Source organism: Nelumbo lutea, chromosome 2 (genome assembly GCF_056320005.1).
Source record: "Nelumbo lutea isolate HS-2025 chromosome 2, American lotus-T2T, whole genome shotgun sequence".
Taxonomy (NCBI): domain Eukaryota; kingdom Viridiplantae; phylum Streptophyta; class Magnoliopsida; order Proteales; family Nelumbonaceae; genus Nelumbo; species Nelumbo lutea.
The window spans coordinates 21,272,355-21,285,063 of NC_142685.1; the positions used below are offsets into that span (position 1 = coordinate 21,272,355).

General features: G+C 38.0%; 1 protein-coding gene across 2 annotated transcripts in view; it reads right to left on the bottom strand.

Moving 5' to 3' along the window:
• Positions 1-3,244: 3,244 nt before the first annotated feature.
• The window catches only part of LOC148869078 (uncharacterized), a 28,420-nt gene continuing 18,955 nt past the window's right edge, over positions 3,245-12,709 (bottom strand). For both annotated transcript variants that reach the window (XM_088972408.1, XM_088972407.1), the window contains exon 4: positions 3,245-3,684. In XM_088972408.1, the coding sequence (XP_088828534.1) occupies positions 3,447-3,684 (238 nt within the window). In that variant the 3' untranslated portion in view covers positions 3,245-3,446. The remainder of the gene's footprint in view (positions 3,685-12,709) is intronic.

The window sequence follows — 12,709 nt, forward strand, 5'->3', positions numbered from 1 at the left end:
CAATCTAACTTCAAGCTAGCTTCGGCCAAGGAGCTCAAAACCTCCTAATTAACATTCAGCTCAGATACTTTGGCTCTTTTATATTATCATATTCTGTATTTCATTAATTATATCCACCCGAATGGTAACTAAAAGTCTAAGACCACCAAACGTTCAGACCATGTTGAATAAGGCTCATTATACACATTTGTGTTCACAGCAGATGGAGAATCACATTTTAAACAACACAATATTAATCCTAATTAAAGACAGCTCTCTAGCTCCATTTTAAGGCAAAATAATGTCCTAGAATTCTGTCCTTCTGTCCTACATACATCTCACGTTTCTAACTATAACTTCGATGTAGTCTCTTATAAAATTCAGCAACCCAAAATAAGAAAAACCAGCACAAAATCTCACACGCTTGAAAGATTAATAAAAAAATAATGTTTGTAATAACTACCATTCGTTCCTGGACATATATAATTAGTCTTAATCTTAGTATTAACAACAGTATTAATTAATATAGTGTTCATTACCTTGACCTGTCTGTATGTTATTTTATAATTAATATTTGTTAAAGCTTAAGACTGTTAAGATTTAAGAAGTTAATAAGATTGTTTTATATCTTCTAAGTATACTTTTCTATTCCCTAACACTTCATTATTTAATATTACATTTCACATAACAATAAAGTTTAATAATAACACAAAAAATAATAAATATGTAGACCAACAAGTTAATAGATTAGTGTTCCAACTGTTTCTCCTGTCCAAAAAATAAAATGAAATTTATTGAACAAATGGATAAATAATTAAAAGTGAGCTATTTTTTTTTCTTCAATAAATATTCCATACACAAGATGTAGTTTGATTCTCTAGATTGATGAGAATGCACTTTAGTTATTGTAAATAATAGGAAAAAAATACTGATATGGATCGATTTTCAAGACATACTGCATGCCAGATAAAGGAGGCTGATCTAACGAGCTTTTTTTTCAAGTTAAAAGCTTGTGCCCATGGAGGTTGTGTTTATTGGGCTTGATCTGCTACCCACAATCTGTTTCTACATCTCTACCCACAGTATTTTATAGCTGTGAATTGGGAATATTTCTCTTGTCATTTATGGGAGATGTTCCCAATACATAGCAGTGATGTTTTGTCGGTAAGAACGTGGGGATAGATTGTGGGTACAGATTCAGAGTGGTGTTTATTAGTACCATTGTTGTTTGTACCTAAAACTTTTTGGGTCATCCGCATATAACTGTGATTTGAGGCTGTTTATAATTGAAAGTTTGAAACGCGCATGCCTTAAAAATGCATGCGAGGCATTGGTTAGGTTGAAATGCTGAATGGATCATCTTTCTTGCTCTAGAGGGGTGAAGTCTAATCATTCTAACTGAAGTGACTCTCTTGTATATGCAGTGGGACACCACATAACTCTAGAGTTCAGATCTGTGCCCCACAGCACAACCCCACCGTGTATTTCAAACATCTCCCGATGATAGATCAAAATCATCGGAGATATTTCCCAATACACGGCGGGAATGTGCTGTGGGGCGCAGATGTGAACTCATAACTCTATATTGATCAATCCAAAATATTTCAAGTAGAAACAGCAATGATACCAAACAACCCAAATCATTACACCATGGTTATTGGTTCAAAAGAAATTAAACCAAATGCCAACTTGGACCAAAGAGAAGCATTTTAAAAAAGAACCCACTTGTATCTGCAGGTTTGAAATCCATTATTTGAGCAAGTAGTAGTCAATTACCTGGAATTAATAAATTGGGATGAATGCTTCAAGCACGTAACAGAGAACATTGATGCATCTCTCCTAAAGATTTTTTCTGAGTATTCCATATGAGATCTTAAATACTTGACAGATCAATATAACCAATATGTTCCAGAGTGAATCATTGCTCAAGAAATTTGGTTCTATATGATCAAATGGATGAGTTGTATTGTAGGTGTGATCAGTCCTGGACCGATGATGATGAATTGATGATGACTTAACAGTGAAATAATAATCACAGGTTTGGATTCTATATTTAAGATACACATTGGGGTACTATAACATAAATTTAAACATAAAGTTATCTCTTGAGATGAGACTATATCTGCAGGGCCACTATTGAATAAATGCAGAAGTTCACCTACTTAGTTCAAATGGTTTTACGTGTTAGCAAAATTTACTAAAGACTGAAATAAGTCGCTGGGAGATATGTAGCCATGTTGGTTCTGAGTCTCTAGCAAAGATCAACGATAACCATTAGCTATTAGGGTTATGAAATTCAGCCACATCTAATTAATCAATTAAGTAATGTTTGAACACCAGTCTGAGAGTTGTCAATAGGCTGGTGTCTTCTGTTCTGTCTTGAAACTCTTGTCTTTCAATTAAATTCTTCCAGGTAAAAAGGTGATCCTTCATTTTGCCTCTTTATTATATAATAATTGTGTGGCAGACTCTAAAACTGTTTTCCTACCTGGAGATCAAAAACAGGAAATTTACGCCCCCCCCCAATAGCTACCCACTCTCTCATGCATTAACTTAACTGAAGGACAAGAAACATCTTTCAACGATCAATAAATGTAGTGAAAAATAATCCTTTTGGTTGCTGTGCAATTTTATTTGCACTAAATGAAAAAATTGCAAATTCTGGTTTAACTTTGTTTTGGGTTTTATTTATTCTACTTCATTTCTTAATTTACTTCATTTGTACTGCAATCAAACAAAATAAGCTAAAATTTGAAAGAAAACTAGGTCAGGATTTACACTCAAATCATTTGCACTGTCATAATTTTGCATCAGTACAAATTTGTTTGCATTGCAACCAAACACGGCCTAATTTGCACAGTGTAGGTTTGCATCGTCAACTGTTAAATAAGTTGGTAACAAATAAAAATAGAAGTAGGGCACTAGATTATTTTATGGAGTCATTAACAGTTTTTATTTATAAGTATATTTCATTAATATAAAACCACCACACTGCTTACCAAAACAAGCAGGTTAATAGGGTTTTTCAGGGTTAAAGCTTACAGATTACAACACGACCCTGAACAATCCCATTCTAAGTTTTCCTTTAAAATCCCTGCTCTTGCCAATGAATCTTCCATCATTAGCACTTCTAGCTTGAGCTATGATAGAATGACCATCCCAAAAATAGCAGTTACCTCCCTGGCCTTTATTCAATTTTCTTCCACATCTATCTCAAAGGAAGAACCTTGCTCTGAAATCATGTATGATAAGAAAAAACACAAAATAAACAAGAATTCAGTTTTCTTATTTTTTTTTTTCCTCACAAATTAGACATTACAAAGAATGTCCGAATCTATAATCCACCTGTAACATCAAAAGAACATTTTTCCTTTGGGCTTCCAGATTATGTGAAAAGGCCAAACCAACTCAAAAGCAATAAAATAAGCTAAGGTTACAATGTTACAAAGGGACTCCAAGTGTGGAATTCAAAATTTTCCTTTCTTGAGCCGTACAAGATAATAATCCTCCTCTTCATCAACTATTCTCTTCTTTACTTTGGAGTCACTGTTCTTGGATACCTGCTGTTGCTTTTGTGAACTTTCAGGTTTATCCGAATTCAGTGACTTAACGGGAGTCCCCATCCTTAGTTGCTGTTGCCTCTTCTGCTTTTTCTCATATGCTTTCTTTGCTCTTTCGGGTGATAACAAGCCATGCTCCATCATCCTGCACATGGAAGTATGTAATCCTTTCTGTAATTAGATCTTTTTTGGTAAAATGTACTTAACTTATTTGTAGCATAAATAGTTCTTAAGATGCATGCCAGACATGCAAATTTTGAGACACACGAACATGCATACATTTGAGACTTGAGAGAGAGAGAGAGAGAGAGAGAGAGAGAGAGAGAGAGGCTTTTTAAGTCAAGTCAACAGAATCCAAAGTTTGATCAATGAGCTTGTGGATAAGAATACAGATGCAGTTAACTAGGATTTCAGAAACCAACTTTCTTTCTATATACAACTCAGATTTGAGGCTATCAATGATGAGAAGTTTTAGGATTTCAACTGAAAAGAAAAAGCAAGTTTCTAATAAAATCTCAGTTCAATCTGCCTCCAACATTTGGAAAATATTATCAGCTGCCCCTTGCTCAAACAAAATCCTCAACGAGAAAATATAGTCTAAAATGAGTTTTTTTACCAGTAATGAAAAAAACTTTATTAATTGTAATATAAAAAATGCTTACAAAGAGGTAAGCCATCCAACCCGACCCCATATAGTTGGGATAAGGCATGGATGATGATGATACAAGAGGTTAGCCATAGCTTCCAAAATTAATGGGCCTATCCCATCTTCCCCTCCCCCCCCCCCCAACTTTCTTTCACATTAAAAGTCCCCTTTCTTAAGGTTTCACACCCCCCCCCCCCAAAAAAAAAAGCTGTTATCTACCCACTCTGTCTCCCAAGAGCATCTGCAGAACTGTTATCTGATCTTTGAGCCCACCCTATAAGTGAGTGCCAGCTCTCTCTAGTTTCTTTATTTCTTGGACCCCATTCCTTTAGGCTGTGTTTGGTTTGATAGAGAAGGTAGGGAAAGATAGGGAGACTTTTCTTTCAAATCAAAGACAGCCTTGATGCCATGATCCCTACCTTACAAAGAGGCAAGCTTTTTATTCAAGACTTGAATAAAACAGATTCTGATTGTGCATAAGGATCTAAATATCTGCTGCAAAGACAACTTTTTTAGACGTATTCATGCAAATCATACCAATTGTAGTTCTTCCTATACCTTCTCAAAGAAAGTGAAATTTTTTAGGAACACTTTGTAAAGAGTCTACTAATTATAGCATTGGTGTATGAAAAGCGTATACAAATGATTTCTGTCTTAAGACCCAAATAAAATTTGATGCTTGGTCCATCTTAAGGTGCTTGGCAAATGGCATTGCCCAACATAATCCAGAACTTTGTAGGGAGTTCCAAATCTTGAAAAGGAATTTTTGAAGTAGATGATGAGAACAACCAAGTAACTATTTATGATGCAAAAAGAAATTAGAATGATTGCCCCCCCCCCCCCTCCAAGCAGTCGCAGATTTTGTCTGAAGTTAATTCAAACTATGCAAAGATCCCTTCTAAACATATTCAGTGAGTAGGACACCCAATCTTCTTCAAGAAAAGCTGTATAAAATGATCAGATAAGAAGTAAAGAGGCAGATTTTGCATCTCCAAACACAGAGTGAGTAGGGCACCAAATCCTCTTCAACAAAAAGTAATAGAATTATTGACCAAGAATGCACCTTTGACATCCACTTTCAGTTGTACTTGGTCATACAACCAAAATATGTTATCAGATATACCAAAATAAGCCACAGGTTTTTAAGGATTTTGTGCATTGTTGGATCCATGTTTCTGTCTTTCCATCTCTCAATTCTCAAAAAATCTCTCTACCTAGATCTCCACCTTAGCAAAAGAGATAGATTTAGGAGAATCAAACAAAAGGAAGAAAGATTGCATCATAAATTATTTATCAAAAAAAGATTGCATCATAAATTTCTCCCAGAATTTTTTTTTTTTTTATCAACACTAAAGCCTTGGCCAAATTATAAAAGCATGCTGTGTTTCTCCCAGGATCTATGTTGCCAATACCTACCAGAGTGAATGCATAATCCTTGTTCCTTCCAAATAGTGCCTCCATATGAGATGTTAAACTCATAAAATCCCTTTCTTTTATGTTCCTTCATTTCTATCAATGACATTACTTAAGGTTGTTTAAGGCAATTAGGTTATTATAGGCACTAAATAAGTTGTGGCTTTATTAGGTGCTTGTATATTGAACCAATACCTCAGTAGTCTAAATCAGTGTTTTCAACCTGTCGTTGACCTGTCAGACCAATGCCCCTAACATTATCCCAGTTCAGGTCAACCTCTAACCTGCTATATTACAAAAAACTGTTGACTCAGTCAACAACCCATCAACCAGATGGTTGAACCATTGACCCATCTGGCCCATCAATGGATTACTGGCTTTCTCTATTATTTTAAATTTTTTAAGTTTTATAAGGATGACATCACAGGTTGACCCGGAGGGAAAAGCTGTCCAACTTCTTGGCTGGTTTTAAAACTACTCTAAATTTTAATCATTTGATACATGAATATATATTTGAAAAGTAAATGGAAAATTTTGGTTTTAGCAAGGGCAAAAACCAAGATACTTGAAGGCAATGAGGTATTTAAAGCATAAGCAATCATTTTGTCCATATGAAAGCATATGCATAATGAAAGCATATGCATAAACAAGCATAATCCAACAAATAATTTCCAAAAATATGAAGCCATGAAAAGATTTTGGGTTGGAGATAAGACTGAACCATGTAAAAGATTTCATATTTTAATAGCATACAGAAAATTGGTGTGTTCTCTTTTTTTCTTTTTTTTTTTCACTTTGGACAATGATAATATACATTATTTGGGATATTTGCTCTTTTTTTATCAGTAAAAAAGAAATTTCATTAGTGAAAAGAAATTACAGGGGTTACAGTTTATGAGTAGCCTTGGCTACCCCACTACAGTGTATCCACTATTAAATTGATTTCTCACTCTTACAGTTGAGCCCAGAAATAGTGATCCCTGTTCACCCCTTGTTTGGCTAGCTGGTCTGCAAATCCATTTACTGCTCTATGGGCCCACTTAATTGAAAGCTGCATATCCTTGGATAGACTTTTAATCTTCTTGATGTCATTTCTGAATATCCAGGGTGTGCTGTCATGTTGTTTTAGCCAACTGATGATAACTTTGGAATCCCCTTCCACAACCAACCTTTCCACCCCCATCTCCTTTGCTTTTTGTATCCCATATACCATTCCTTCAGTTCAGCTGTAATGGAATTTCCAATTCCAATGGGACCTTAATACAGCCCCAACACATTTCCTCTTTCATTTCTTATAACCCCTTCAATTCCAAATCTTCCTGGGTTTCCAAAACTGCTGCCATCAAAGTTCGATTTGATAAAGCCTGGTTCAGGGGGCACCCACTCCTTCAGGATCTTATTTTTTGCCGAGGAAGAGAAAGCAACTATCCTCCAATTCCTAATCATATCATCCACTGTAAAATTTGAAAATAAATTCAGTGCTTTCACCCATGAGATCACCTTCATCATAATACTTTCTACCAGTTCTGCCTTGCATCTTTCCTTATCTTCAAATATTCTCCAATTTCTTTCCTCCCATAGTACCCATAGCACTGCTGCCCTTGTGCATCTCCACGTCATTCTCCCTCTCCGCTTTGGCCATCTAAAAGTAGATGGCTCAAACAATCTTTCCAAACTCATCGGGGTGTCCCACCTGCATCCAAATAGGTAGAAAAACCAATCCCAAATGCTACTAGCAAGAGGACAGGAAAAAAGAATGTGAAAGGCATTCTCACCATTTGACTTACATAAATAGCACCAATTTGGTGAAAGGCACCAACCAGGTTGTTTCCTCTGCATCAGATCACTAGTATTAATTGCACTATGATAAACTTCCCAACAAAAGGCACCCACTTTGTGAGGGATAGATCGACACCAAACTTCCTGTATAGGGAAGGGTTCCCCAAGTTGGGTAGAAGACAAAAACTTGAAAAAAGAGGCACAACTGAAAACACCTGAAGGATGGGGAGACCAAAGTCTAGTGTTTTGTTTAGAAGTGTCGAACCACACCCCATCAAGCACCTTAAGTAGAGAAGACAAAGAATCCAGTTCTGACTCCCCTGACATTTCTGCGAAGTCCCAGATTACAGGTCGGACCAGACAAGGGTGGGGAGGGGGCAAGAAAGTCAGCAATCGGTCTACCTTTGAGGGAGGAAAGAGCAAAAATTGAGGGGAAAAGGGTTTTTAAAGAAGATTCCCCCACCCAAATGTCTTCCCAGAATTTGATTTTGTTATTTGAGTTAAGATCAAATCTGATATGACTGAGAAGCGAAGGGAGAAGTTTGTGAATTGCCTTCCATGGTGAATAGCTCGATGCCCTGCTAGAAACTCCATCCCAACCATTCTCTAAGAGCCCATGTATATTGGTTACCACTTTGTGCCAAAGCCTGCTTGTCTCACCTGGGAATCTCCATAACCACTTGCCCAGGAGAGCCTCATTCCTCTCCTTAAGTCTTATGCCCAAACCTCCCAAATCCTTCCTTCTAGTCACTACTTCCCATCTAACTAGATGATCTCTCTTCTTCTCATCAAGTTCCCACAGAAAATCCCTCATTGTCTTCTCAAATTTCTATCCAATAGCTTGAGGTATACTAAACACCGAGAGATAGTAAACTAGGAGATTTGCTAAGGTGGTTCTAATAAGAGTGATCCTTCACCCCAGTGAGACAAAGTTTCTCTTCCATGCTGCCAACTTGTTTTCAAACCTCTCTAGTACCGGTTCCCAGAAACCTAAGTTTTTTGGGTTTGCACCTAGAGGGAGTCATAGATATTTCAAAGGCCACTCGCTCCACAAACAACCTAATTCCTCTGCCCAAATATTGACCTCTTCTTGGTTTAGGTTAATCCCGGCTATCACACTTTTGTTGAGGTTCACTTTTAAATTTGTCACTTTTCAAAAAAGGTTAACCACCAACCTAAGGTTCCTTGCTGCCATCTCATCTCCATTTTCAAAAAAAAATGATGATGTCATCTGCAAATTGAAGATGAGTTACCACCACACTCTCCCTTCCTACTCTCCAACCCTTTAAAATACCTATCGCATCCGCCTTCGAAATCAGTCTGCTAAGCACTTCTGCTAAGATCGTGAAAAGGAAGGGGGAAAGAGGATCTCCTTGTCTAATTCCTCTCTTAGCATTAAAGAAGTCCTTTACTACTCCATTGACTAGTATTGAAAAATGACAGGACTGTAGACAGCCTTTAATCCACCTACACCATCTTGCTCCAAATCCACAATTCCTAAGAGCCTCCAACAAGAACTCCCAATCCACAAAGTCATTGGCTTTCTCTAAATCTAATTTGCATACAATGCCTTTCTTTCCAGACTTCCTAAAATTCTCCACGCATTCACTAGCTATTAGGATTTGATCGAAGATTTGCCTTTCTTGGATGAAAGCCCCTTGAAACTGAGAGATAATTGCTAGGAGGACCTTTTTAGCCTTAGGGAGAGGACCTTGGCAAGGATCTTATATTGGCTTGTTATCAAACTGATTGACCTGAAATCCTTGGGGTGGCTAGCTCCATATTTCTTTGGGATCAATGCTATGAAGGTAGCATTAACACCCCAGCTTACAACCCCTCTATGATAAATATCATTAAAGACTTTTGTTAGTGTAGGGGTATTTCTATCTTTATACTTATGTTGAGGTTGCTTATCTATAATATTATATTAGAACTAGTGTCTCTCACTTAAATAAGGGCACATGTGTCTTTTCCATTATATTAGTAATATAAAACATGTATGGCCGAATGGGAGAAGTAATTTTTCCCTAATTCGAACCAGACTTTTCTTCTCTCTTTTTCTCCTCCTTTCTCTCTCTCTTTCTTTCTTCTTTCTTCTTCTCTCTTCTTGGCTGTTATCAGACTAACAAAACTCAAAGGCAAGCCAAATTATAATATGGTATCAGAGCTCAACTAAGCAACTCGGATTTGCCCAGATTTTTGTTTTCTACGCACTCAATCTAGGGTTTTCTCTTGATTTCTCTGCCATCGATTGGAGATAAGGGAAAGGGCTGAAAAGGAGTGGTCGCCCTCTTCCCTTGGAGGTTTCTATGCCTCCAGTTGTGTTGTCTGTGGTCGGTTGCTGTGGTCTCTAAGAAGCCCTCCCCTAATCGATGAAGAGAAGAGGGCTGATTCGTGTGGTGCAGTGGGTGTCTTGTGTGGACTGATTTTCTTCTTGTGTGGTTTGTTTTTCGGGTGATGAGGTAAGAGTTTTCTATGCATATTTTTTTGTTATGAATCAAATAGGAAGAATGTTTCAGATCGTATGATGGGATTTCACTATGTGTGCTAGGGTTTATGTTGTTTTTTTGTGTGATTTGAAGGGGGAGTGGTTCTCATATAGTGGTGAGATTTCAGGTAGTCGTAGGGTAGGGTTTGTGGTGTAAGGAGTGCAACCTTCAGCAATAACAAGTGTTGAAACCAGTGTGATTAGTGTGATCAAGTAGTGTGCAGTGTGCCAAATTCAGTAGTAACAGAATTCAGCAATGGGAGATAACAGTGATAGCAAATCTAATGTGATGATACCTGTTGACTACCTGAATGTTCAAATGACCTCTATTAAACTAAATGGAGAGAATTATGTACCTTGGGCTAAATATCATTAAAGACTTTTGTTAGTGTAGGGGTATTTCTGTCTTTATACTTATGTTGAGGTTGCTTATCTATAATATTATATTAGAACTAGTGTCTCTCACTTAAATAAGGGCACATGTGTCTTTTCCATTATTTTAGTAATATAAAACATATATGGCCGAATGGGAGAAGTAATTTTTCCCTAATTCGAACCTGACTTTTCTTCTCTCTTTTTCTCCTCCTTTCTCTCTCTCTTTCTTTCTTCTTTCTTCTTCTCTCTTCTTGGCTGTTATCAGACTAACAAAACTCAAAGGCAAGCCAAATTATAATATGGTATCAGAGCTCAACTAAGCAACTCGGATTTGCCCAGATTTTTGTTTTCTACGCACTCAATCTAGGGTTTTCTCTTGATTTCTCTGCCATCGATTGGAGATAAGGGAAAGGGCTGAAAAGGAGTGGTCGCCCTCTTCCCTTGGAGGTTTCTATGCCTTCAGTTGTGTTGTCTGTGGTCGGTTGCTGTGATCTCTAAGAAGCCCTCCCCTAATCGATGAAGAGAAGAGGGCTGATTCGTGTGGTGCAGTGGGTGTCTTGTGTGGACTAATTTTCTTCTTGTGTGGTTTGTTTTTCGGGTGATGAGGTAAGAGTTTTCTATGCATATTTTTTTGTTATGAATCAAATAGGAAGAATGTTTTAGATCGTATGATGGGATTTCACTATGTGTGCTAGGGTTTATGTTGTTTTTTTGTGTGATTCGAAGGGGGAGTGGTTCTCATATAGTGGTGAGATTTCAGGTAGTCGTAGGGTAGGGTTTGTGGTGTAAGGAGTGCAACCTTCAGCAATAACAAGTGTTGAAACCAGTGTGATTAGTGTGATCAAGTAGTGTGCAGTGTGCCAAATTCAGTAGTAACAGAATTCAGCAATGGGAGATAACAGTGATAGCAAATCTAATGTGATGATACCTATTGACTACCTGAATGTTCAAATGACCTCTATTAAACTGAATGGAGAGAATTATGTACCTTGGGCTAAATCTGTAGAAGTTTTTCTGAAGGCAAAGAAGAAGGTGAAACACATAAGGGAGGAGAAACCCTCCACTAATTCTCATGAGTATGAAGACTGGGAACAAGAGGATGCACATATTATCACGTGGTTATGGAACAGTATGGAACCCAAGATTAGTGTAAATTTCATGTTTCTTGACACTACCAAAGATGTGTGGGACCATGCTAAGAAGTTGTATTCTGGTCAAGACAATACAATCAGAGTATATCAGTTGTATCAAGAATACTTTAATCTGCAACAGGGCAATCAGAGTCTTGAGGAGTACTATGCTAGTATGAGAAACATTCGTAATGAGTTGAATATTTATCACCCCCTCACTTCTGATGTCAAAATTCAGCAACAACAGAGAGAACAACTTGATGTGACTCGACTTTTGGTGGGGCTGAAATCTGAGTATGAACCAGTGCGGCCTTAGATACTAGGAGGGTCAGCTCTCCCTTCCTTAGAAGAGGTGTTTGCTCAACTTCGAAGGACTTCCATTGGATCTACTGAGAACTCTAATGTCTCAGATAGATCAGCCTTTGTAGTGTCAAGGGGCCGTGGTGTTAGAGGTGGAGCTCGAGGAGCTCAATCTGGCCGTGGTGGTAGCTGTGGTCCGATATATGGCCAAAGTGGTGGTGGTGGAACTACATATAACCGTGGTGGTGGTCGTACTGGAGGTAGAGATTCAGGGGGAGCCCGTGGCAGAGGACGTGGCTTGGGTCCAAGGAGATGTACTCATTGTGGTATGGATGGACATGCCATTAATTATTGCTATGACTTGCATGGTGCACCCTCAACCTGGGCCAATCATGCCATGACTAGTGACACCAGTTTCAGACAGGAAAATCGTTCAACTGATCAGATGCCTCCAACATCCACAGATGTTACCGGGAAGGAGATGGTGAGTGTTCCCCGTGATGAGTATGAGAGGTTTGTCCAATCCACATCTCAACAGAACATGGCTACTTTCGCACATTCAGGTATGGCTTGTTTGGCATCCACACCCAATCACTGGATTATTGACTTTGGAGCCTCCGATCACATGACTGGGACTCCAAGTGTGTTTTCTTCCCTCTCTCATTGCTCAACATCACAATTTGTTACTCTTGCTAATGTTCCACATCCTCGATTTGTGGTGTTGGCAATGTTCACTTGACCCCGTTATCTTTATCCTCAGTTTTGTATGTCCCTAAATTTCCGTTTAACCTTATGTTTGTTAGTAAGTTGACCAAGTCACTTAATTGCCCTATTACTTTTTACCCTTCTATGTGTGTTTTTCAGGATCTCAAGATGGGGATGAAGATTGGTGGAGGGCATGAAGCTGGTGGATTGTATTATCTTGACGGTGGTGGAAGAACATCAATAGATCTCCAGTCATCTCTCTCTCCTCTCTAGTGGCACTGTCGATTTGATCATCCTTCGCTGAAAGCTTTGAAATCTTTGGTTCCTTCGTTGA